The sequence below is a fragment of the Calypte anna genome, chromosome 7, assembly GCF_003957555.1.
Source record: "Calypte anna isolate BGI_N300 chromosome 7, bCalAnn1_v1.p, whole genome shotgun sequence".
Classification (NCBI taxonomy): Eukaryota; Metazoa; Chordata; class Aves; order Apodiformes; family Trochilidae; genus Calypte; species Calypte anna.
The window spans coordinates 20,920,206-20,947,499 of NC_044253.1; the positions used below are offsets into that span (position 1 = coordinate 20,920,206).

The 27,294-nt window shown below is 36.5% G+C and overlaps 1 protein-coding gene across 3 annotated transcripts; it reads right to left on the minus strand.

Moving 5' to 3' along the window:
* On the minus strand, positions 1–27,241 carry METTL8 (methyltransferase like 8). 3 transcript variants are annotated; one of them, XM_030454243.1, is made up of 12 exons: positions 27,075–27,241; positions 26,465–26,555; positions 20,657–20,812; positions 16,540–16,631; positions 11,462–11,835; positions 10,885–10,934; positions 8,349–8,412; positions 7,877–8,016; positions 4,642–4,748; positions 4,483–4,548; positions 3,322–3,549; positions 1–367 (listed from the first exon to the last, which is right to left on the minus strand). In XM_030454243.1, the coding sequence occupies exons 2-11, from the start codon at positions 26,467–26,469 to the stop codon at positions 3,362–3,364; spliced, it is 1,242 nt and encodes a 413-aa protein (XP_030310103.1). In that variant the 5' UTR covers positions 26,470–26,555; positions 27,075–27,241; the 3' UTR covers positions 1–367; positions 3,322–3,361. The 3 variants fall into 3 exon arrangements, with proteins under 3 accessions (XP_030310103.1, XP_008503378.2, XP_030310102.1); XM_008505156.2 differs by having other exon boundaries at positions 26,993–27,241; XM_030454242.1 differs by having other exon boundaries at positions 26,989–27,241.
* Positions 27,242–27,294: the final 53 nt, after the last annotated feature.

Consider the following 27,294-nt stretch of genomic DNA (forward strand, 5'->3'; position numbering starts at 1 on the left):
AAACTGCTTAATTGTCTGCTATGCACAGGAGAAAGGGGAAATGAGGCATATGTCAACACATCAAAGAGCACACCCAAATAGTGAATGAAGATCACATCACAAATCAAAATGAAGCAGCAAAATTAAGTGATTTCCACTGGTGTTTAATATAAATTTCAGGATGGTTGGTTACAAATTTTTAGTCATTATTAAAGAGGAGAATCTGCAGATTAGACCAGTCACAAGCAAAAGACAAAACAGAAACACAGGAGTTCTCAATACAAGAAACTTTTCCCCAGTGTAGCAGGAATTCCTGCTGTCTTCCCATCCACCCTGAATTTTGGTTATCCTCTTCAGGTTCAGTGGCACAGCACTTGCCTTGGTTTTGCTGGAAAAAAACCACAACATTTTTTACATGAGCTAACTGCTATTTACTAGATCCTTCAGAATTAGTGTAGAAAAGAAGGTTGGTCAGTTTCTTTATTTTATAGCTGCCTCGTACTTGATTACAAACTAAGCAAGGTGTAAACCAGTAAGTCCTATTCTCATGTATCCCCATACATAAATATAACACTACACCAGTGGAGATGGGAAAAAAAGTTCACACTAGTGATAAAGCAAGCCAAACCCAATGAAGCCAAAGCTTAATTCTAACCAGATTTTTTTTTCTAATTGCCATTTTTATCCAAGTCTGCTTTACAGAATAGAAAGTCATGCTGAATCAAGAAAAAAAATGATCTGCAGTTAAAAACTACAATGTTTACTATTTTCTATAAATATATAGATTTGTAGACTTCTATAAATTTATATCATTAAATATTTTAGGTACATACCTGGTAAAAGAACTCATGTCAGATTTGAAAAATTCAAATTACAATATTTTCCTATACTGGACACACTGTTTGCAATACCTTAGTTTTTCTTTCCCCTAGAAATTGACAATAAGCTATGCATTAAAAATGCATTTAAAATGCATTTTCTAGTCTGTGCCTCTTTTCTTTTTTCTCTTTCAGTAGTTCTACTTGCCTTTTTTTTGCCAATTTTGTAATATTAGTTTTCCAAACTAACACAAATAATCCGAAAATATTTTAAAAACATGTCCTTGATTAAGCTTTCTTAAGCAATTTTTTAACATTTTTTAAGCAATGTCACAAAGCCAAAACAAAGTCCTACTCAGATTCAAAAGTTCTTATTGGGAGCAATGTCTTTTTCCATTTCCCCTGCCATCAATCTTACAACTGTTCAGATGAGTTCTGTTCACTTTACACTGGGTATTCTACACTAACTTGATCTTACTACTTCTGAAACAGGCACCATTACTCTGAAAGAGGCAGCCAACACTTGCACTGAAAGGTGTAGAAGAGAAACAGTCAATTTTGCTCAAGGCCATATGAAAATTCAAGGTCTGATTTCTTCTGGTGTCACATTTTCATTAAACTAACAACTTAGCATATTAAAATCTTGCCAGAACCAACATGTGTGTATGAGAGCCAAAGCAAACATATTATTAGTCTCTACACATGGAAAAATCTACACATGAATAAGACTGCATGAAGCTCAAGAGCTTATCATCACCATAACCCCCCTGGAAAATTCTACAACTCAACATGCTTTATAGTAGACTAAAAACTATGCACAGAGTAGCAACTTAATTAAATTATAAGTAGATATTTATTGCCATTCCTCATGCAGATGCTACAGTGTCTTAAGACCTAGGGCTGGAAGAAACACAGCTATACTCTACCCTTTGGTTTAAACCACAGATTTTACTGCAGGTTACAACAATGCCATTGCTAAGCAAAGCTTCCTAAGCCAATTAATTGATAGACACAGAACAGTATCTTACCCTAGTGGGAACTGAAAAGACACCAGAAATGTGGGATCAGATCCTACCTTCAAAGACCCCTTATTGTATCTCATTCTTGAAACACATCTAGACTTACTGATGTTAAGTGGGTCCCTTCATCTTGTCAAAGAGGAGGAGGATACTTAGCATCTAAACTTCAATCAGTTCTGGTTGGCTTACCAGGTAACAACTTGGAAAAAAAATAAAAAGGGGCGGGGCTGTTTCAGCTGTGCATCCTTCACACTAAAACAAGAGACTTTGAGAATGTCACTATATTAATAGCACTCAAAACTGCATGTATGTTATACATTACATGAACTCTACATCCTTGTTGAATTGAGATTTATTTCATTCATTCATCTGTTTCTGGCCCTCTCTCTTCCTTTTGGCTGAGCGATTGTAAAATTACATTTAAATAGCAGAAGGGGCATCTTTGAATACTATCTCAGCAGCCTCTGTATCATAGACTGCATCTGAAAATAGTGTTTGTTTTGGTTTTCTTCTTAGAAGCACTTGGCATAGTAGTGTAGTCCTGTCCTTGTACAGTGTCTCCACAGAATCAATACAAAACCAGTCATTTTTCTAAGACTCAAGCCCTAAAAAAACAACTTCTCTCTGTAAACAACAAAATACCTCTACAGCCATGCAGATCACCATTTAATCTGGTGACATTACACCATAACAAAACAAATAGAATGTACTCTGAACCACTAGTTTTGCTCCTCTCTTTACCACATCTGACATCCCATAAAAGTAATGTTTGTATTTATCAAGGATATCAGTTTCATCCCTGTTTTGCCATTTTGATAATTCTTTTCTACATGATGTTTAGCTCTCAACAGAACTTTATATATAAATGTATGTGTCACCATGTAGTTACATTGCAGTTTGGCATGTTTCTGCTTAACGTGTAGTTGGAAAATGGAGACTTTAGAGGAATAAGTCAGTTACAGTGGAAGACACCAATCACTGAGTAACCTGATATCTATGCATATCACATGTAGTTAGTATGAAATTATAACGTATATGCAAATCAGACAGAGATGATGTCTTTATTATTAATGCACCAAGAAATTTCCCCCCAAAGGGAAATATAGTTGCAAAACACTGTACATTAGAGGAGACATGACTCAGAAATTAACACAGCACAGCTTGTAGTGATAACAAGAACAGATATTCTATTTCTCTATATCATTGAAACAGGTATGCTTCAGTCCAAAACTTTTTACATGTTGTAAATTTCAACAGGAACAAGACACATGTTTAGATTTACTGATCATTCATATTCAAGGGAGTAAAATAATGCCTGGTCAAAGTTATGGCTAGATTAATGTGCATTTATTGTTTATAAAGCAGAAGTTGGAAATGCTGCTTTTTTGTTGTTTTTTTAAGATATTTTCACACATATGTTTACAAAGAAAATCAGAGAAAGGTTTTCAGTTTGAAATATTTCTTCCTTTCAGTGGCTAACACAAGATTATAGGAAAGATACGTACCCAAATTTGCTTCAGTTTCTGGAGTTCCTGGCACAATTATCTATGACGGGTGCCTTTCGGTAGCTTCTTCAGTATTATTCAGAGGTAGCAGCAATGGTTTTTGGAACTTGCTTTGTATCCAAACTCGATGCATTTTCACTTTTTTCTTCCTGTTTACTTGTAATCGCCGATCAACTAAATTCTGTACTTCAGTTAATCCAGCCAAGTTGAACATGTTCCATACCTCATCTATTTTCTCATATGAAGAATCATTGCAATTAAAAAAAAAACCAGCATTTTGAGAATGTAGTAAATATCAACCTGCAGTTCAATGAAAAATGAATCTAAATCTGGTTTGTAATTTAAAAGATCAAGGAAACTGCCCTTAAGAAGTCTTTTGCTCAAAATTAATTTTCACAGCTCTTGTTTCTATATTATAGTAAAAAATATTATGTTGAGGCCCAAATCACACTGAATATTACTTATGGCATCCACAGATTCCCTTGTTTAGAGGGTCCAGGCTTGAAAACAAATGCATGCCTTTTAGTCACTGTTCATATATTATGAAGATGAAGCTATTTCACTGTCAAATTACACATTTATGCCAATGTCATTGTCTCCTTCTTGTCAGTCACCACTGGAAAACTTTTAGCCTCTTTGTCATGAATAAGTGAAAAGCAACACATTTAAAAAAATGAGAAGGCTCTTTGAATTCAAGTGATTTCTCATACATGACCCAGACCTTCATTCTCACTTTTAAAACTACTCAAGCTGGGATAAACCCTGATCTATCTCTATTGCTTCACTGTTCACTAACACAGAAGAAAAAGATTATCAGAGCACCAACTGTTCTTCTACACACATTTTTCACAATTTCAATAAATAAATCAAGCATATATTTCAACAACTGAATTAGAGCATATCATTAGACATAATATGCTTAGACAAAGAATTTCCAGTGATGTCTGAAATCAGTCTTGCAGAACTCCAGATGCAACAAGTGTACACATAAAGGGAATTGTTTTCTTATAACAGTTAGCTTTTGGCTTTGGGAAAAAAGAAAAGAAAAGAAAAAATGCACTAATGATACTTTATTTACATTTCTGTTTTAAGATGAGATTTATAACCAATATCATCTAGAGAGACACTTAACCCTTTCTATAAAACTATGCAATTTCATACCTTTGGTAAAGAAATACACTCTGGTTCCATCTCCTCGTACATAAAAATTTTCAGACAAGCAATGACCTAAGAAATTAAAGTGGTAGTGAGAAAAGAGACGCGATTTTTTTTCCAGAAAGTTAAAACGAACACTAAACTACAAAAGCACTCAAAAATTACCTTTTTTAAAACGAAGTTGAGTTGTATCGTATCTTCCATAGTCTCGAAATAATAACATTCCTCCAGGTTTCAGTAGTTTAGCCAACCTATTTACAACCCCTTGCATCCTAACAAAATAGACATATTGGTGAAATTTGCAAGCATATTTGTAGGGTTTTTTTTGCTGCCTGGAATATATATAGATTTATGAAATTAAAATGAGAAGATATGTCTATATTTACTGTAAAAGGTCAGGCAGTAGCAAGCAGGAAGAACTCTTGACAAAAAAGCTTCCAAACCAAAAATTTAAAAGGAACTGAGAACACAAACCAGAAAGAGAAGCTTAGTCCTTTCCCCTTGTTTCAACAGAATTTCAGTTGTTAATTAGAATGGGTTTTTAGTATATGGGTCATATGGGAAATGCAGATATATGATAAACTATGAATGAACAGTAAGCTATGTGTACACGTGAGCTAGACTGAGCCTTCTTGCTGTACATAGCAAACCCAAGGGCCTGGAAAGGCAGGTGAAAGCTTACTCCATTGCTTTATGGAGGTACTAATCATACACACAAAATCAGTATCTCCACACCTGATAGCTGAGGATGGAAAGAAGAATCTGAACAGGACCTCAGGAGAGGAATCTGGCACAACTCCAACTGGATATTGCTAAGTAGAGGATGAAAGTCTGAATTACCCAAAATGCTGACAAGTTTGTGACTCTTGGTGGTATCTTACATCAGCTCTTCTTTATAAAGATTACGCCAGCATGCTGCATGTATGATAGGAATAATCCTATACACAGTACTTTTTACTCTTCACTAGGCCAGAGCATCTTCATTCTCACTTTTTAAGCTTACCTCAGAGCTTCTTATAAATATGTCTGCATTACCTGGCAATATATGCTACTAATGAATCATGGGGTGGGGTTTGCCTCACTCTTTCAGAGCAAACTGAAGGACTTGGGCCACATTCATCAGAAAGACATCAAAAGGCAGTCTGCACATGACAGGCTGCAAAGCAGAAAAGTCAAGTTGCCTAATTCAGCCCTTCCTCCCACAAGGAAGTAGACAAATCATGTAGACGATGTGGAGCCAGACTGAATGCCAAATAAATGGAAAGGCAGAGTGCTGTATCTGAAAAGAGCTAAAGAAAACCAAATCCTCCTTAACTATACAAAATCAGCATACCATTACTGTGTAATAACAGAACATCCTTACATCAACCCACTCTCTCAGGTGGCCTTAACCCCTTGCCCCAAGAATGTCATGATTCAACTTGGTTCTTGGTTCCTTGATCTTTCCTTGATTTTTAAGGGACAGAATTAGGAGATAGTCCAGTATAAAATAGTATCATTTCTCCAAACAAGAAAAAAAAACCAACCCACAGAATTCCCTCAGAGGAAGCCAAGTCCTTTGAAAGTTGTAACCTCTTTGCTCCTACTTAACACAGGCAACCAACTACAGTGCTACAGACAGAAAAGACAGCCCCACCTAAGAAGAACAGGAGGCTGCCCAAGACATGGAGATGCTGCCAGAATTACAGACTTTGCCTATAGAAAGTATACATATATTTTGTGCACATAGAGAAAATGTAAATGCACGCAAAGTAAGAAATCTCATCCCGTAGGACTACAGCACGACTTACTTATCTAGAAGAAAGTTTAATACCTTTCAAATTCTCCAACCAGATTTCAAAGAGATTTCTAGCACAACTGAAGTGTGTTTAAAATGGGGTACAAGAGTACCAGTTATCAAAAACTAAACACAGTAAAACCAAAGAGAAATCACAAGTGAAAACTGTCCTGAATACAAATGTGTCACTCATGTATATTTTCTGGGTCTCCACAATACCAAATTTCTGCATCATCATTCTGGTGGTTTTCTTCCTAACTTCCCACTTTCAAAGTTTCCAGAAAAAATGTACCCTGAGTTAAGATGGATCTGGATTACATTTTCCTTTACGCAGACATTTTAATTCTACAATGTGACAGTAATGACTAATAAATCTTTGAGAAGTGGGTCTTAGAGAACAGATAATTACATGGAAATTTTTATTTATGTTTATGCACACACATACACACAAAAGCATCCACATCAGCCTTCACACACTGACATGGGGAGAAATCAAAAAACCAAAAACAACCCACAAAAGAACCCCAAACAAAACCAAAAACCAAAAAAACCCAAACAAAACCCAAACATATTCTCAAATGACTAGTAGGGAAAATTCCACAGAAATTCTGACAGAACATTTGATTACTGCTTCTCCAGGCAAAGTGACTGAATGAATGCATCTTCTCTACTGTACAACTTCTTCCCTGACAGCGTCACCACAGTTACAGAGATCTGACAACTCCTGCTTGAATTGTTTTTTTTAAATCTGGACCCAGGCTTTGCATGACTCATCTGCTTGTCTCTGAGCAAACAGGAAGGAGCAACATCCTATATAGGAAAGATTTTTCTGTAAAACTAATCATTAATAACTTAGAAAGGGAAACAGTTCTCAGACTTAGGCAAATACTGTTCTGTTTGTCAAGCCCATTTTAATTACATTCTTAAAGTAATAAATGTATCATCACACATAAAGCATTCCCTTCATATTGCTAAAGGAAGGGTCAAGCAGTTTAGCTTATATGCTCTCTTCTGAGTTTTTCCCATTAAAAAAAAGGGCATTTTCACAATCAGTCAACCTTAGCAGATATAAAGTTTGGCTCTTTATACACCGAGAAGCGTTAGTAACAAGGCTAAGAGCACTCAACATAGCATTATGTCTGAAAATTAGATCAAGTTTTCTTAATACAAACAAGTTCCAAAAATTCTGGATCAATTTTGGTTTAAAAGGCCTGTATGTAAGCACTTGTGTGTGGCTAAATCAGTAATCTAAGTCTTTATCAACATATTTTAAGGTGCTAAATCATTAATTTTTGGTTTTGATCACTAAAAATTATTTCTTTCCAGTAGACTAGCATTTTGGATTGTTATTTCTTGAATTACTGTCACTTTTAATAGGGATGTATTTAGTTACAACATACCCCTTCTATTTTGACAGAAACAGGAAGCTCCCTAATGAATTAGCCTGACCAGCTTTCCTCTTGAAGCTTGAAAATGGAACACAGCATTTAAAACACCTTGTTTTATATATATCATAGCTTACTAAATAATAAATTAAAGATTTATCATCCTTTGCTGTTCTTGAAAACCTCCACTGATGAAAGAGATTTAACCCGTTTGCTTTGCCCTCTAGTCTTCATTTACCTGTCAGGATGAATAGTAGAGAGCACAAAGACAAGGAGAACGACATCCAAGATCTCATCCGGAAAAGGATAGGGTAAAGCATCATCACACACATCATGAACAAAGGCAGAACACCAGGCTGAATTGTAGGACGAATGTGACTGTCAGGAAAAAGACGAAAAGAGGCACAGAGAGAACAGTAGTAGTTAATACGTTTACTGTGACTCAAGAAACCTTTTTTCTTCAATTATTCAGCATTGTAAAACATCTCATATAAAAGCCTATTCTGCCTGGTATCTTACTCAAGCTGAGAAGCAAGCTCACTGATGGTATTCATTCCTCTCTGCACAGAGTAAGACTTTGTTCTTTGGAATACTGAAAACTTCAGTTAGAAGTTGTCAAAGCCATCACATTATTTTTCATGAAGAGGGCTTCCTGGCAGCCTCCTGAATTACAAGCTTATAAGGTACTCTAAAGTGAGCATATGAATTACCTTTACCAGCTCCACTGCTCCTGAAGCAAAATCACAACAGTATAGAAAGGTTCCAGGTGTTTTGCTAGGAAAACAAAAGCAGCATCAGTAAAAAATTATTAATGTAAAAGATGAAAGTCTACATCAGTGTTCATGGAACTACAGAAGGCCCTTTGGGGCTCTCCACAGGTTTGATCAAGCATGCCTTATTAATGTCTAGCACATGGAAAGCCACATAGGTTGTAATGAACCAATAGGGCAGATAAATTCACAAGAACACCAACAGGCAGTTAGTATAAAAAGCAGAATGATAGCCTTGTCAGGCAGGAAGTGAAAAGGAAAAGAAAGAGGGTCACAGAGGGCTGTCAGGATTGATGACAATGTCCTGGTGTTGTATTATATAAATGTACATTAATAGGTCATGCTTTCTTACTGAAGCACTGCATTAAGTTTTTATCATTAGCTCATGTATGGAGTTTAATTAGCAACATGATTTGGGTAGGGGTGGGGTGTTACAAAAGTCATCCACAGTTCTGTGGATATTTGGATTCCCATGTACCACCTTGCTATGCTTTTGATTAGATCAAGCAGAAATGGTTGTTTCACTCCCTTATCCCCTTTGTTTTGTAACCCAAGATGAATAAGAATTTCCTGTAGCGCCGTTTTCCCTTCCTTTCCCATCCAAGACTACACCAGGTGCAAATTTCCTCATACCACTCAGCAAATGCCAGTAACTCAAGGGAGAAGTTTTTTTCATGTCCGAAAAATTCATTTATGAGAAATTAAGCCAGCCCCTCAAAACCTACTGAGAAATGACCTCATGGTGAACTCATGATCAACGAATCTCTCAAAAATATTTGATATTTTGGACAGATGGTTTCTTTAGAAAAGGAATCAAGCTCTGGCACTGCCTATAAGATCTCACAATACAGAGAGCTGAGTTAGTGACATCTCTCTGAGGGGTCAACAGGGTTTCCTTGTGAACCAAAATATATTCCATCCTTGTTGCTGAGCAAAATCTCAGCTCTGTGCCCACCGTAAGAGTTGATGAGTTTAGATACTTACCATGGATGAGGACAAGCAGCCAGGCCTTGGACCCAGCCAGTCCCTTGGGAAAGGTTAAGCTGATTTCCTAATTGACTTGTTAGGATGTTATTTCAACTTTGGAGCAGAAAAAGAGCTATGTAGAAAGGCAACTTAAAACAAAGGCACAGCTTTATCTGGATTGTGATTTCATAATGTATTGTATTGTATTGTAAGTTGAATTTTAAGGGGGGGGAAAGGGAAGGAGTTTAAAATTTATGTTACAAATCTAAGTGGAAAATTTTTGTAGCCAGGGAACACTCATACTTGCTGCTGGCTTCTTTTTATATGCATACAAAAAGCAATTTTTTAATTATTAAATTCAAAGTAAAACCAAACTGTTTTGGTTTGCCAGGCCTGCTAAACTATAAGTTTCCATCAGGTCATATACATGTCAAACGTGAGTTCTTCAGTGTACCAACCAACGTGACTGACTGAAAGATTTGCATAAGAATGGAGATCTTCAGTTAAACTACCTAAGAAGTGGATTTTCACTTCAGAAATGCCAACCTATGACTAATGCCTCCTGTGAGAAAAAAACAACAGTTTGTCTCATCTTTTTAACACAGCTACATGGTATCTCTTGCCTATGTAGTGTTATCTTCCAAATTTTGTCATATGAAACAGGGCTGCCCTTTCCTTACATGCTGTCTAAAGCAAAGCATTTGCTGTGGGATGAAGATGCATTATTAAAACTAATAGGATTCATGTAAGACCACGGTGCATCACTAAATTCCTGCTCTTTGTTCCCATATCTGCAAAATGGAGCTATTTTTTCTATAGTGGGGATGCTAGCAATCAGAATTCCTTTATAGAATAATGAAGTCTGCAGCACTCATGCTCTGGATGGCATGAATAAAAAGAAACCTATTTCAAACCTTGAAACATACACAGTCTTTCCACGAAAACCTTTCTGCCTACATGGAAGAGAAGGCAGGCTGTTGTAACAGCTTTTCCTAAAACCACAAACTAAGTGGACTAAGATGCTTCAGGGAATTAAGTAATGCAATACAGGACTTGCGCCTTCCTTGACACTAAAACCTGAAGGAATATGATAAAGCATACCAGCCAAATTCAGAAATAGTACAACCTCTTACCAGTAGATTACATGCCATTATCTACTGTCTCTGAATTTGGCCTTTTGCAGATATATCTGGTAGCTTTATGGTGACATACTAGACAAAAGAATATTTCACCTGCCTGAGATTAACTACAAGAAAACAGTTTGGATGCACCTGTAGACAAACCTTGTCAGCAAATATGGTTCCCCCAAGACCAAGACTGACCGACCAGTATGAGGACTATCTTGTACTGGTACAGCCAACATGATCTGTGTCTGCAAGCAATCAAAATTCAAGGGCTGTAAAACAGTCCACTCAACACTTCCTACAGCACTGGTCTAGTACCAATATTTGAAATAAACGAAGAAGATGAAAACAGAACTTTTCATAGTTGAAAATCCAACACTACATACCATAGAACTTTCAAAATAGGAAAGACACTGTTTCCAGCACCACAACCAACCTAAAATCAGACAAGAAACAAAAAGTTAAAATAAATGAGCACATAAAACCTGGTATTTTTAAAATTTTTTTCTTCAGTTAGTTAAGGTATGTTGGACAGAAAAAGTACCAACAGCTCATACCACAATTCTCAAATTACTTCTATGATCATGTTTCTCCTCGGTATCTTTCTAAAGTTAAGAGAGAATCCACCTCCCAAACTGCATAGCTAAATGCAATACTCTTGCCCATTATCAACACTTGCCAAGAATGTATCAAGTACTTGCATTTTAAGACAGAACCCTTCTTAGGAAATCAGAAACCAAATTTTCTGTGAAAATGAAGTCTGACAAGCTAGCCCTAAGTTCTGAGTTCGGAGAAACTTCAAAGCGAAAACAAATCCCTGATCCTAGATTTTTCTGAAAGTTTTTGCCAAAAATGAAGGTAGTAAGTTGAATTTTAAATGTCTCCTTTCTTGATGCTTTCTAAGAGTCGTTACTAAACTTTTGAGCAATTACATGGATGGGTAGGACATTTGCAGTGTATTACCTCTAAAATTCTGTAAGTAGCATCACAACCAGGGTAGGATCCTAGCCCACCAAGTTCTTCTCCACAGTTTTTACCCTGAGGATTGTCAGTAGGAGATTTTGCTTGTTTTTTATTATATACATATCCTTGTACAGAAGCAGAACCACCTCCATAATTTTTCATCTCAGGCACTTCATTTTTGCATGAAAAGCTGTTGGTACTATTTATTTTTGTGTGTTCTGAAGATCTTTCTTGTGTTTTCAACTCTTCTCTCCTTTTTTCTGGAAGAATTTCTGGAAACTCCAGAAATAGCCAATTGCGATCCTTGAAAAAGTTATTTTTATGAGTCTTGTAAAATTCATTCCAGTATCTACTGGCTTCTCTCTCATATTTATCTGAAATTAAAAGAAAACGAGATCTTAGTGAACATGAGCTTAGCTGCAAAATACTGTAAAGTAAATTGGAATTTGGACTCTAAATTTATAGTTTAAATATCTGCAGTTTTACACACTATACACATTTTAAAAAAAACATATGGATTTTGGGTCTTACCTTAATCTCTGATCAGAATAATTAACATGAGGGGTTAATTAGATTTTATGCCACTTAAGATGGGACAGACAGGCTTTCTGCACCATCTTTTATTCTTTTCTTTTTAATGTAGTGACATCATAGAACATTACCAAAATATGCAATTTTAAGTTTCTTAGACAAGCTTTCATGTCTCAAATTATAAAAGCAATGCACTTTTTCAATTAAATGTTCTCCATGTTTTTCTTATTTAAGAAATACTAAATTGAATTTAATGTCATGATTTCTGAAACTCCATGAACAATAGTAAATTTGTTTGCAGCTGGTCATTGCCAAAAAATCCATCAATTAGAAATATATTCCATGAACTGGAGGCTACTGCATAGCCTATGGACAGCAATTCACTCTTAAACATTTAACAATGCAGTTTTGACAGAAAAGAACAGCACAGTCAGAAGCAACATACCAGTTTTCTTACTTGCAAAACCCTTCAGAGTCTTACAGTACTCTTTTTCATTAACTTTTAATTCATGAAACATTCTAAATCAGTGTTACAATGTCAAAGATTAGAACTGGAAGAGATTTCATCCAGTAAGGAAATTCATACCCTTCTTCTCCACAGAGATCTGTGCAACTTATTCTTAAAACCCCACATTTCATATAGGTTTGACAACTTTCTTCAGTGATATATTAATCTTTCATCATCTGTACAGTTAGAAATATTTTCCATTACCTAACCTGAGATTTTCTTACTGTAATTTAAGTCCAGTAATTCTTGCCCCATTAACCAAGCAGATAAAGCAAAGATTACTCAGTTCTCTTTGCTACACCTATTTACTTATTTGAAATCTTCTATTATGTCTCCCATAAACAATCTCTTTTCTAGGTTGTCTAAACCTAAGTTTTCTTTTTCACATGGAAGTCATGATTTGAGAGTTCTGATAATTTTCATTTTTCTTCGCTAGATCCTCTACAATTGATTTACTACTTTTTGGTGCTGTATTCTGGTAAAGGCATTATCAAAGCAGAGCAAAAGGAATATTTTATGAGGCTTACAGGCTGTAATCCTGTTTATAACTCCCAGCTTGCCATTTTGCAACAGTATGACACTGCTGATTCAGCTTGTGATTCACCACAACCATCAGATCTTCTGCAAAATTACTACCTAGCCAATTGTTCCAGAGCCTAGTATTTTTTTCAAGGAATTATTCTGAAACAAAATATTCTGCATGCACTTTTACCAGAATTGTATCTTTAAGACCATTTTTCATATTGCTTGTCCAGATCTTTCTGAATTCTAATCCTGCTCTTCACTTACTATCATCTTCAAGTCTCCTATTTCCTGGGATCACTAATAAAAACACCAAGTATAACTTGACACTGAACAAAAAACTTCTCTACCCAGCACAGCCTTTTACTCTGAGAGGATATCTCTAGGCATCATTCACCCAAAAGCAGTTTCATCAGCTCTCACTTGCCTAACTTGCTTATGAAAATGTCAAGTAAAGCAAGTCAGAAGCCTTACTAAGGATAAATTTCATGATGTCTGCTGTTTTTTCCTTATCCCCAGGGTTTGTAACCTTCTCCAAGAAGGAAATTAGCTCGATTTTACATGATTTATTATTGAAAAATATTTGTTGGCCAGTATTCATGTCCTTGTTCTTCCAAACCCAGTGTCTGCAAGCTCTGGATTATCTCTTCCAGTATTTTCCAGGAATTGAAACTAATTCTCTGACCCTTCTCTTTCCCCACCTCCCTTGTTAAAAAAGCAAATATGCTCTTTTCTGCTTTTCCAGTCATCCATGTACTCCATGGATGTACTTTGTAACCTGTTCTTTTCAGCATGAGAACAAGATCTTTTCTCCTTCTCATCGGCACTAATTGTGCTGGCCACTGGACTGCAGCTAACCCTTTCAAAGGAAGGCTGATAAAAAGATAAGAATTGCAGCTTTTTCAATGTCTCTTTTGTTAATAGTTTTCCCTTCCTTATCCCTCCTAAATACCAAACCAAATCTTTTTCTTGTTCCCCACCCCCTCATTCTCAATGCATTTACAAAACTGTTTCTTGTTACTCTTGATGTCTCTTGCTAAGCGTACGTGATGTTATGTGTTGCCTTTTTTATTTTGTCCCTACTCACCTACACTGACCCATTGTTCTTTTAATATAAATGCACAGAGTACATCTATGGTGCATTTCTCCTACTACTCTCACTTTAATATCTAACATATTATTTCCTAAATTGCTACAGCTTTTCATAGATAAACAAAGCTGAGAATAATCATTAGAGTCACAGACAGGCAGTGGGAAGTGGCAAGGAGGTGGCAGAATGCCTTGTCCTAGAAATCTGCATGATTTTTTAAAATTTAACATTTAATATATCCAATTGTATTACTAAAGGGCAAGACCTAGCCATGCAGAATAATTGTAGAGACTTGTTTTATAATGTATGTGCAGAGATGATTGAGGTCACATATACCAGACTGCAAGAGTATCAACTGCATACTCATAGATTGCTCCGGTTCAGTATAAAAAAACCCAGCCTTCTACTCAAAAGGTTCTTAAATAACTATAATCCCTTGTTATGGTCACTACTTTTTCATTAGCCTGTGGGTAACACTTGTACTTAAATTCCAATCCAGTTTTCCAGATTTCAGAATTTAATGAAAGCAATGACTAAAGTCAGACTATGAAATTTTATTAGTATGGTATTACATATGTTCAAACGAAGACCACTAGACTTTCCATTCTCTAACTGGTCACTCCTGCACCAGTGTGTAATAGCCACACATGCACCATCATTAGTATTATTATTATCATAATTATCATTATCATTATTGTTATCATTACTAAATTTTTGTTTCATCTTGTATATTTAAGTAGCCTAACTACTATATTTTCCTAAGCATGTAAAAATGACAAAACTAATAAACATAACCACTCAAGAAAAAAAAATCCCTTACTTAGTCACATGATTTTTCTCCTTAAAAGAATCTTTCATACACTAGCAAACATGCTTGAGAATGGCGTGGACACTGCTAATAAAGGACATGCTCATAAGTAATCAAATCCCTGAAGGTAGTGTGAGCTCATTCAGTTTAACAAGGGTCACCAGAGCAATTCTATTTTAGTGATACAATAGTATTGGTGAAGTCTGTATTGTCTTTTCCCCTTACTGGAGTTTCTGAGGCTCCAAAATAACCTGCTTGTTACCTTCAGTCTAGTTCATTGTTTACACAAAGAGGCTAAAATGTACTTCATTCACAGAATGAAGGTGAAGCTTTCTGAAGAAACACTACCAGCAATGCTCACCTATTTGAGTTCTGAACAGAGAGGCAATGATAGGAAATATCCCTGGATTCTTGGTAATAAAGAAACACCTGATTATTCCATTTCTCATCAGCATAAACTAAGTTCTAAATAATTGCAGATGAAGGATGAAAACCACATGGTTATACAGCTTAGTTTTCAATTATGAGCTCTTTTTCAACTTTGTATACAAGCCACATATTGGATGTCATTTTTGAAAAACAAACATTGAATTCCTGTACTTAGATAAAAAATGTGATAGTTAACAGAGAAGTGCAGGATGACAGTCCCAGAGCATTCAAAGTGAGGAAGAGCACACAATCCAAGACACATTCACAGGTGATTCAAATAAACCCCAACATATGCCCTAGTTACATCAATGAAACTGAACACAGGATCAAAATGACAGTATTTAATTTGACATGCTCAAAACATACTAAGTAAATAGAAACCCAGGATATCCAAGTAATTGCTTTCATAATATATTTCTAAAAAAGGAGCAAATTAAAAATCCAATGTTACTATCAAGTTGGTATGCCAGCTTTACCATACATAACCACCTTACAAGTTGGCCTAGGGTTTAGTTTGCCAGTTTGAACCCAGAGGTACAACCATACTTCAGAAATGCAGATTAAGTTTCCTCTCTGAAGACATGCATGACATTCCTCAATCATTTACAGAGCAGACTCTGCATGATGTACGAAAACACCTTCCACACCAAGTGAACACACTGGATTCCTGTAGCATTCCCAGTTCAGCCTGGACAAGGCAGCAAGCTGGGACCAGTGCAACTCGCATGGCACTGAACTGAAATACAGTGCAACATACAAACACCAGCTCTCTAAACACACCACAAATCATTAAAAAGCATTTTAATACTGCACATGGAAACTTTCACCCCCAGCACCCTAGCTGGCTGCAAAGTCATTCCCTTTGATGAAGGGACAGTCCTGGGTAGTAGGCATTTTATTCTGAAGAAGTGCAAAAAGGAACCAGAACTTACAACTGCACCATATTGATCTATTTGCTTTACATAGAGCCTAAAGCCCCCTCCCTTCCCAATAGTGAATTGCTCAAATAAGTAACTGTACTAGAAAAATACTTTGAGACAAACTTTTGAGGTAATAAAAAAAAAAAAAATCCAACAAATTTAGACAAGAGAATGCAGAAATAAAAAGTATTCCTGGATTTTAAAGTACCTTTGAATACTTTAATAAATTTCACTGAAACAGGAAATTTTAAGCCATTAATAATTTATTACCTTGGATTTCCAACTGGACTTTCACAAGTGAGTTTTCTGCTGCTTTTTCCTTGGCATTTTCCTCTTCTTCTTGTGACCACTGCATGTGGTCCCTGCAAAAGCCAGTTGAAAAACTACCCTTTGAATAGGATTTTCCATAAAGTTTTTTTCCTAGGGAAAACAGTCACAAAGTAGCTATGTTGTTTCAAATACATTTTCTTTTTGAATAGAAGGCAATGACCAGGAGGAGACTAAAAGTAAGTTTCAGTGTATGAAAAAAAAAATTAATTACTAATTAAGTAAAATTCAACATGAAATTATTAGGAAAAATCTTACAACTGCCAAGAAGCTGAAGTAGTATGCATTTTTTTCTTAATAATAAGATTAACATACACCTTGCAAATTGAGTGTGTTTTTAGGTACATATTTTGAGTGCCCCATTAGAACTGTGTTCAGCTGGATATACTAATAGACTTATCAACAAACACCCTGATGCAAGAAACTTCTCACGTTACTGATGTTTATAATGAGGAACAGAGGCACTCAGCAAAGGAATTAGCTATTCCTGAAACCAGGAGCATAATCCACCTATTTAAGTGGAACAGGTGAAATTGATGAACAGAATTTTACTTATTTAGGGAACAGAGACAAAAACCATTTTTTAAAAAAAGAATGAGACATTCCTAAGAAAAGGCAAGCAGCACTGCACTGGTTCCAGGGTCTATACTATCTATATTTGTGTGAAGTGGTTCATTAATGTTATATTAATCCATTAAATGGTCACAGAACCAAGCCAAAATCTAACCCTGATGACTAAACTGCCTTCCCTGCAGATTTGTGTTTGGATCTCACTACAATAAGAAGCATCCATAAATGTGCTGCTGGTAGCTTTTAAAAACAAATAAAGCGCTCTTCCAAATTGTCCAGTCTAAAGTTTTAGAAATCAGATTAAATTAGACAATATAATTCAAGTAACATGTTTGATCCTAATTCTACTGATACCCATTAACTGAAAGCCTATGACTAAAATTCCATTGGTTATTATGGGAAAAGGAACAAGGTATCAACTTGAAAACAGTTAATTGTCCCTAAAAGCTAACCAGCATCTTCCTGTTGCATGCTTGGTGACATAGGTAATTTAATTCTTAGACCTTCACTGTTCCTCTTTTGTTAATTGTGGGAGACTAATTGGTATGTATTTGTCTGCTTGCCTCTGACTTGATTTCCGCATCTCTACTGAAATATTTCTCATTATTGTCCCCAGCAGGTTGCCTCTCCCCTTCCTGTATTTGTTCATATACCAAATGTTCCTGTGCAGTGTCAAGGCTCTGACAGACACACTGGAGTAGAATAAAACTGAAAGACCAAAGTATTACTAGGCAGCCATCCTCTTGGAAAGACTTGCTTCCCTCACTGTTTTTGACCTTTCCTATTCCAGCAAGCTGAATCCAAGGACTATTCAGATGGCAACACTATCTGCCAGAAGGGCTAACTGTATGACTTACTTCGATACATGCTTTAGCCAATAAATTTTAATCTATTTTTGCGTGGATTTAATCCACCAACATCTGTCAGACCCCTTAAGAGCTCTGCACACAATACTGGATGTGCCTAAAGTCCTCCATAAACAATTTTTTTCCTTTTGTCCATCCTTGGAAATTTATAAAGCTGAAGAAAGATCTTTTTGCCCTTTCCTAGAAATTTCTACATGGAAGACTCCAAACAATAGTACTGCAGTAGCATTTCTTGATCAAAATCTGCAAAAGAGAGGATATAGCATAGTTCTTATGCTAACTATTTACATCGTTTGCATGCTTCGAATAAGGCAGGGGCTTCAGCAATACAACTTGCCAGGAACACAGATACAGAATCCCAAGTATCAAAGTGTTTAAATGCAGTAATGTTTTAAGATGAACATTGACAACAGCAAAGCAAGCTTTCCATTTTAACCACACCAGGAACTGTTAACATGAGTAGGCCTGACATGACATCAAGCAATCCTACTTTCAGTTCAGCTTATTCAACTCACCCCTTTTCCTTTAACTTGTTTGCTAATACAGCTTTCAATTATTTCAGAAAACTAAAATGTGAAAACTATGCCAACTACCAACTTGAACAGAAGCAGATATTTTCTGTTCCAATACTTGGCATCATTCATTTCTTCTCTCTTGGAATGACAGAAAAGCACCACAGCAAACATCTAAAGCCTTAATTCCCAATTTAATTTGCTTAGTATTCCTAGCAGCAATGGCAGCAGCTCTTGGCTCCCTCACAATTCACACATAGGCAAAAAGAAGGATGCCACTTCATGAAGTACCAAAGATTATGAGTGGAAAACAAAAGGACATAAATACACATACATCAATGCTAGGGCAGATGTATCTGATGCTCACACTGCATGATCAACTACCAAACTACCACTCATCCTCATCTCCTTTATCTCCCTAGTGAGAACCCTGCTGGTTCAGCCCGTTTCAGATCCAAGGATCATAGTTTGATAACTCTGTTAAGACTGCCACTGAATGATAGTATGAAAAACCAAAGTTACACATAATCAGTTATGGGGAAGGATATTTTAAAAATGAAACAAAATTGAGTTTTGTTGAAGTACAGTATTGCAGAAAAGGATAGGCATAGCCCTCTTCTTAAACCTTTTTCCTACCTAGACTATATAGCCTACAATTGAATCAGTATTCATGTAAGTAAAGGACTTTTCTACCAAGCCGTACCAAGTTTGGAAAATGTTTAACAACTTCACTGCATACAGATTAATGAAACATGGAAATAAACTTTATACTCTTAAAAAAAATAGCCTCCTTGGCCAAGTAACTTCTAGAAATACAGATAACTCCAGATCTGGCCTTGAGATGTGTTGGGGACCATGGCTCAGGGACATCTAATTTAGAAAACAGTAGGTGACAGACCTATTTGCATATCTTACCTAATCAATTAAATTCAAATTGAGAGACTAAAAACTGTAATGAAAATAATAGTTTATCTCCTGTGACACATATATACTTTTAAAAAAACCAGCAAGCTGGAAGCTTCATTTCAGAACAAAAGGCTGTCCAGTAACTTCTCTGGCAGTTGCCTGCAGGGATACCTCTGACAAAGGTATAAGAACTGCACGCTACTTTTACAAAGTAAACTTAAGCCATGAAACTTGCCATCTTTTTCTCCTATGTTATATTACCCATAGGTAATCATGAGCCACATCCAGTCATTTTTCTCATTTTGCTAAATCCTTGCTCCCAAAAATGGTGCATGGCAGAGTTCAAAACTCTATTTTAAAATTATGTAGAAAATAAGTTCTTGAACAGCTTCTAAATCCCTCACTTTTCATCAAATATTTCTGGTTCTTCAGTTTTGTGCTACAGGAATAAAAATTTCTGGTCTTACAAGTATCTTGGGTAGGTATTTTTTTGCTTTTTTACTCTCACTTTCTAGATAGATACTCTTCTGTCTTTATTGTTCCTCCATCATTTATGGTTTTCCATTTATCTCGAAAAATCCAAGCCTTTTCAATCTAAGTTTTCCCACTGTGTTGACTAGCATTCTCAGTCTTTTCTGAGGCCCCATTAATCACAAAAATCTTTCAGAAATGGAGATGTACTGCTACAAATTGGAGCAATCCTTATTCGTGTTAACATTTACATGTTATTGCTTTCTCTGCTTTTGTATCACTTAATTTTCTACAATTGTGCACTGTATAGAAAACCCTACTTAATTATCTACAATATCTTCAGTACACATTTAGAATACAAATGACTTACATTCTCTTTTTGAAATGGTGTCAATTTTAGAATGCCTAGCTAATCCTGTATGCAATATTATTTTACCTAACTAGTAGCTTTCTGCCATTACAACATGGACTACTTACCCACTTTCTGTCTCCTAATTTATTACTGATGTATCAAATATTCTGCCTTTTTTTTCCATTACTTGTTCAGCAGCTTTTCACACAGATCCCTGATAAATCTGAACTGCCAGGTTACTTAGGACAGTCTCAAGTTCCCTCTAGAGCTTCCTTTCAGCCCCTATTCTGGCAGTCCATTGTTACCTATACACACACACCCTATTCACAATAGTAAATAACATGCAAAAACACATGAAAATCAGCCTTGAAGGAACACCTCACCACATGTTATGCTCAAAGACCTTAGAAGGATCAGTTAAAATTCGTGACCCAAGTGGAACAGCTGGTCGGCTACTACTTCGGTGCCTCTGTTGCATCTTGCTTTTCCTCAGACATAAAGCAGAAAGACTTCTAATGAAATTCATTTTGTTCAGAGACCTGAAAACACAATTAACTCAAATTACACTTTTGTTGTAACTTAACTGTTTGTCACTTACATGAGAAACTGGTCAAATAATAAAGCACCAATTTCAATTTCAGTAATAATCTTTCACTATAACATACATTTAAATGCTTTTTAGAAAATGGCAACATCCCTTCAGTGTACTGAAAGCCCAAATAATCCCAAAGTAGGCTACAGGAATGAAACCACTTATGTATTATTTGGCATCATTTCAAAGTCCTATCAGGCAGAGGAAAAAAAAGATATACAGAGTAAAACAATAAACCAACTTTAACATTGTACCTTTGAGAAGATAAGCAAATGACTGGTGAACAAACCACTTGTTCTAGTGGGTACATACTGTCATTGAGACTGACATTTTTCACCCCACTCACTAGGTAATCATCTTCAAAAGATTTCATAATTTCATTCTAAAACTGTGATGGTGGTTTTACAATTTTAGATAGGAAATTAAAGATTTTATTTTTTGTCAAGTCTAAACTTCATGCACCAGAGAGCCTTCCAAAACTTCCGTCATGTTCTCCTAATCCCTGTTTAATGCCCTCTTTGGTTTTAAATGTTAAATTGCTATTCATGCAAATTATAAAGTGCTTGAGATTTTTCTATTACATGTATAATTCCCTTTTTATATTGCTACATTATACTTTACTTGGAATCTGTTCATACAGTATTAATAATCAAAGATAAAAAGTGTTCATAGCTAGTACCAGCATTTTGTCTTGCTGGACTTTCGTTATTTTTTGCATACGCTATGAAATGAGTAAAATGAAACTACCTACTACTGCTTATACCCTGATGTGCCTTTCTTCTTCTTTCCCTTGAAGTGCTCTGCATACAACTTCAAAATTGTTCTTAATCCCATTTTTCCCGCCCTTCTTTACATTTTTTTTTTGCTTCTTCTATATAAACAACACATACAAATTTAATGCACTGGAAATACAAAATGTAGTTACAAAAGAAGAGGCACAGTTTAAATACAGAGATTATTAGAAAACATTCTGTGCAAATTAATTACAAAACAAAGACTGTTATCTTGAGGAAAACAGTATTATTTGATCACAAGGCTTGTACTGTGAATAAAAAAAGATTAATTTGTACACATCAGTACAAAGCCTGGCAAATCAATCACTTCAAGTCCTCATTCAAGGTGTGCTTTTCAATAAATCATGCTTTTAAAATGATATTGTTTATTTATTTTAAGCCTAGAGTAAGAAAAAACAAAAAGAGGAAAAAATTATTTTCTTAATTTGTCAAAAATTCAGTAACATCGAGTTTGCCTTTTGGCTGTCAACGCCAAATAAAAACTTTGATTCCGGATGCTTGCACTGCAATTTTACTGGGCAGTAGGGCATCACCATACAGTGAACATGTAACATTCAGTCCATTAAAAAATTAAACCTCTTCTAATGCTAGTGAGTTTATTATGACACCTTTTGTTTTTTAGAAGGTTTTAAAAGAATTCCAGTTCATACTCTAATTACTACAAACTGGCCATGCTTTATTTTAAAAAAATGCATGTATTTTTCATAACATAATGCAGAACTATTAACATATGGAATAGCATTAAATAATTATGATGCATGAAAATTAACAACACACCATTAAATTTCTGCAAAATACGTAATTTACATATAAAGGCAACGTTCTTGAAAACAAAAACAAATAGAAAATCTGCCCAAACACCAAACCACAATCTGATATAAAATTATTATTAAATTATAGAAATGCCTAGATAAAGACTCCATGATTATGCTGCAAACTGTTTACAAATCCTCTTCCTCCTTCAATCATTCAAAAAGACCCGAGATAGTATCTTGCATTTCCTGTTCCAGCATTGATATTCAACATAAAATACAATGATTCAGCTGCTAGGCTAGTCATAGAATTTTTTCCTGGCTTCATAAATATCTCAGTAAGAATATGAAAAGATGCACAGATGGGAACTATAGTCAGATGACTAAGATGATCTTGCCTCAGTAAAATCCAAAGATGCAGCTCTTTTTATGACAATGTGATCCTTTGAGTAATAATCACACAATTTTAGTTGTTAAATTCTGAAACATCAAGAAAATGCAAAGATAGCGAGGTTGGTGGGGGAGTTAAGTTTACTGCTGCATCCAGTGTTAAATGTGAACAAACTCCTTGGAGACATGCATCTATATCCCTGAGAGAGTGATCCATGGATCATGGGATTAATGGGCAACCTGGCTCCTAAAGTTCAAAAAGCATGTACATCACTTAGAAATCTAAATTACATTTTCAGAAGCAAGCCATTGCTCAACTGCTTCTCTAAATCATTTTGTTAATGAAGCAGGCAAACACCCTTTCCCTCTGTCAGATAAGATGATCATATCCCGAAGCCCTGACAGCAAGAAATGTTGTTGTCTGAAGGAACTAGGTGTAATTTCCTTGTTCAAGCCAAGGAAGGCTTTGATTATTAATCAAAGTAATCCACTTCATCTTTAAGGATATTATCATGAAACTGAACTGCATTAAAAACACCTATAATCTGTGGGAGCACAACTATTTTTCAGAAAAAGCTTTAAAGAAACAACACACTTGGTAACCACACTCAAAAGCAACATGGAAATTTTTTTCCCTGCGGAGCACTGCCTTTTAACCTGCAGAATTTTGTCATCATTACAACTACAAATCAGGTTCCCAGTGTAGTCAAGAAACTAAGATATCAGCCTTTAAAATGCTCAAGCAATCTAACAGAAGGCCTTTAGGACACCTTTTTGAAAGTGGACATGCAGAACTGCCAGCTGGACCTGAAATAAGACATTTCTAATTGATGTTGGGATTGAAATGCCTGCACAGTCACATCCACAGAGGAAACCTAGGGTTTTCTAGTCCAAGGGTTGGACTTGATGATCTCTGAGGTCCCTTCCAACCCAGCCAATTCTATGATTCTAACCTAGAGATAGAGAGGAACTGTTGCAATCTTATTTTTTAAATTGTCAATTGCACACCAAAACATATGTAAACCTCTTCACTGATGAGCAAAACCCTTGAGAAATATAATTTCTGAAAGACATGTCAGACAAAAAAAAAAACTAATAACAAAAACCAAAACAGAAACAATGTCATTTTTCCAAAGAATCTACTTCAATGAACTTACTGGATGCAATGTTTTGATAACTGACTTGCCTAAAACTACAAACCTACAGACTTCTCTTTCATCTCCAATTGCTAAGACTACTTGTAGAGTCTCCATTATAAAGAAAAAAACCAAGAAGTCTACATTAGGAAGAGTACATGGAGCTTATGTTACATTTCTAGATAGAACAGTATTCTGTAAACAATGAACTTCATACAATTCTGCTTGGCACTTAGAAGCTTATCTACACAATATTTGGTAACTAATACCCAGTGCTCTCCTGTAAAGGGTAGTAAACTGGTGAAAGTGGCAATCATGGACACAAAGTGAAAAATTCTTCAAGATAATGGCAACAGAGGTGGTATAATTGTGAATTACCAATGCTGCTTCTTAAAAAACACACAAAATATTTTTTTAAATTTCATATCAAGGGGAGGTGGGGCAGGACTTTACTGTCAACCAGACTCGTTCATTAATTGAATGCTTAATTCTATTCTACCAAGTGACTAAATATGCCCTCTTGGGGTTTCATGATTAACTCTTTCAATTATATACTTCAAAAAATTGCACACATTTGAAACAATAGGCTATTTCACAACTTTTCAAACTCAGCAGATCTAAAACTCTCAGCTGTTCTTCCTTCTCATGCATCATCACCAGAAATGACGAAGGCTTCCCTGACAGCACATGGCAGCTTCTGTAAACCTACTGCAGAGTACTGACTACCAAGGGAGGGGAGGGGGAAACAAAACAAGAAAAAATTGTGATTTATTCTGACTCCTGTAGAGAACAAACAATTCTGATTAAAAGGAAACAACAGATAAAAACAAATTAACTCTACCAGATACTATGTTAACCACTCAATAGAAATAGTGAGTAAGAAGAGCCTGTTCTTACAGCACCTACCAGGTGGCCTCTTAAAAAGTCAAGAGGAAATAGTTTATAGCATGGTAAAGAGAGAGGGAGGAAGAGAGAGGGAGGAAGAGAGAGGGAGGAAGAGAGAGGGAGGAAGAGAGAGGGAGGAAGAGAGAGGGAGGAAGAGAGAGGGAGGAAGAGAGAGGGAGGAAGAGAGAGGGAGGAAGAGAGAGGGAGGAAGAGAGAGGGAGGAAGAGAGAGGGAGGAAGAGAGAGGGAGGATGAGAGATGCAATGTACCAATTATGTTGAAGCTTCAATATATTCAAACATTTTTATTACATTTTTGAACGTTGAAAGATTTTGATCATAAATGTTTTGTTGAAATTGTGTTATTTCAATTTATAATAGGGATCTTCTGACTTCACTATCAAAGACTATTTTGCCTTTATAATGAAGCTACAATAAAGTATTTTAATGGAATTTAAAATGTTAGAAGTTGTGAAGAATACTCTTGTTCCAACTGAAGCTAAAGCTGTATTTTGGTATCTTAGAATCGTTCTTGGAATGGAATTTCTACTTTTGTACTGAATCAATTTCTAGTGACACTTTCAGTGTTAACTGTTCTGCTGTTTTATGTTTGTAACACCTACTGAATATGGACTCAGAAATTGTCATTATTAATGTTATTGACTAAAATTATTTAGATAAAAGAAATTAAGAAGATACCAGTCACTCTTCATACAGATCTCTTAAATATTGCATAACATGGATGGAAATTCAGAAATAATTTAGGTCACTATCCTGCAAATACCTTACATTTGTTTATTTTTATAGTCAAGGTGTATTTCCATGTGAAGAATTTGTAGGATACAGGATTTAAATATGTAAGTACTCTGTGCAATCCCTCGCTTCTTTTCTCTAATTTTCTGCCTTTTCCATGAGGTAATTCACATCTTTTCCTGCTATTTATGCAGCAGAATACAACACAAAACTGATTTACAAAGTAAACCTATTCACAAGTTTAAAATCAAGAGGAAGCCATCAGTGGTAAACTTAGCCCTGAAAGAAGGCTTCCTAGTTACGCTGTGCACCCTCTGGTGGCTGGTGCTTACGTACGCAGAAAGAAAAAGATAACTAAAAGCCATGTTGACTTCATAGATGCATATACATACACAGTGAAAATATATCTAAGTCTCCAAATACATCTTTGAATCACTTAAATTGTTTATCAGCCTTATGCTCAACAAAATACTTACACATAACTGTATTGTCTAACAATGACAAGATGATTTGTCTCAACACAAGCCAGCATTATTAAGGATGCTGAGAACAGAGATGGCAACAAAATTCATCTTGCTCTGTGTAAAATTTACTTGGAATAACTTTGTTCCGGATGCCCACATCGACTCTGCTTAGGGGTAACATGCACTGTTAACTCTGAAGTCACTGAGAGTGCTGCAGGAACAGTATGTGGCACATTCAGTCCTAATTCACTCTTCAGAAAAGCAACTGCACGCTGTGTGTTCATCTCACCTTATCCAATAACTGCAAAGCACCTGAAAATCACAGAAATCTGCCTTTTGTTACAATGTAAGCGAACACTTAAGGTTCCACTCAGAGATCCTGAGGAACAGACTTGGAAACATGAAAGGTCAGCAACTTCCACATTACCGCATTTGAGCTGGCAAGGAAGAGTTCTTCCAGAGTTCAGCTGCTCAGCTGGCAAGGGCTTGATGATGGTTACAACTTTTGGGACACAGGTCTAAAAACATAAAAACGAAGTGTCATAGATCTCAAGAAGTTGCTGTTGGCGCTGGACTTTTAAACAAAGCCTTTCAAATCCACACAGAGACACCCAAATCCGGGTGCACTGCTCCCAGCCCAGCGGTCCCCAAGCACCACCCGCGATGACACCGGCACATTGCCCTCCCGCCTGGCTCCGGGGGCTTTGCTCTCCCGCAGGAAACAGTTGAATTAAAGAAGGTAAGTTCCCATTTATACTTTTTTTTTCTTTTTTACAGAACTACTGCTAGCAAAATTCTCCTGCCTTTATTTTTTTAAAAAAGGCAAAGGGTAAAGAGCTGCCGTTTACACGTGCACCGCGCTCACTCCACTCCCTTCAGAGGAGCCTGGCCTGGGGCGCAGCTCCCGGGGCAGGGGCGGCTCCGCGGGCAACCACTGCCAGCGGCTCTCACCGACCTCTGCGCAGCACCCCTCCTCCTGCCCCGCGGCCTCTCCGAGCGGCGTTTCATCCGCGGTAACGGCGCAGCAGCGTCCGTACCGGGGGAACGGCCCCGCTACCGCCCAGGGAGCGCCGGCACCCGGGCAGAAGCCGTAGCGCGAAACGGAGCAGATGCCGGGCATGGCGGGAGATGTAGTCCGGGAGCGCCGCTGAGCTCCGCCCCGGGAAACTACAGTGCCCGGCGGGGGGCAGGCGGTGGCGGTGCGGAGCCATTATTTTCCGTGGTAACGGGGATCTGTAGAGGCGGCGGCCCATGCCC

Bases quoted from the DNA above. Each gene is read 5' to 3' on its own strand.
- METTL8 (XM_030454243.1), bottom strand. The intron at 16,632-20,656 runs GTGAGGTGTTCC...TGGCTTTTGCAG, and splicing joins GTCTTTGAGCATAACATGTG to GGACCACATGCAGTGGTCAC. The intron at 10,935-11,461 runs GTAATACACTGC...GTCTGATTTTAG, and splicing joins CTACTTACAGAATTTTAGAG to GTTGGTTGTGGTGCTGGAAA.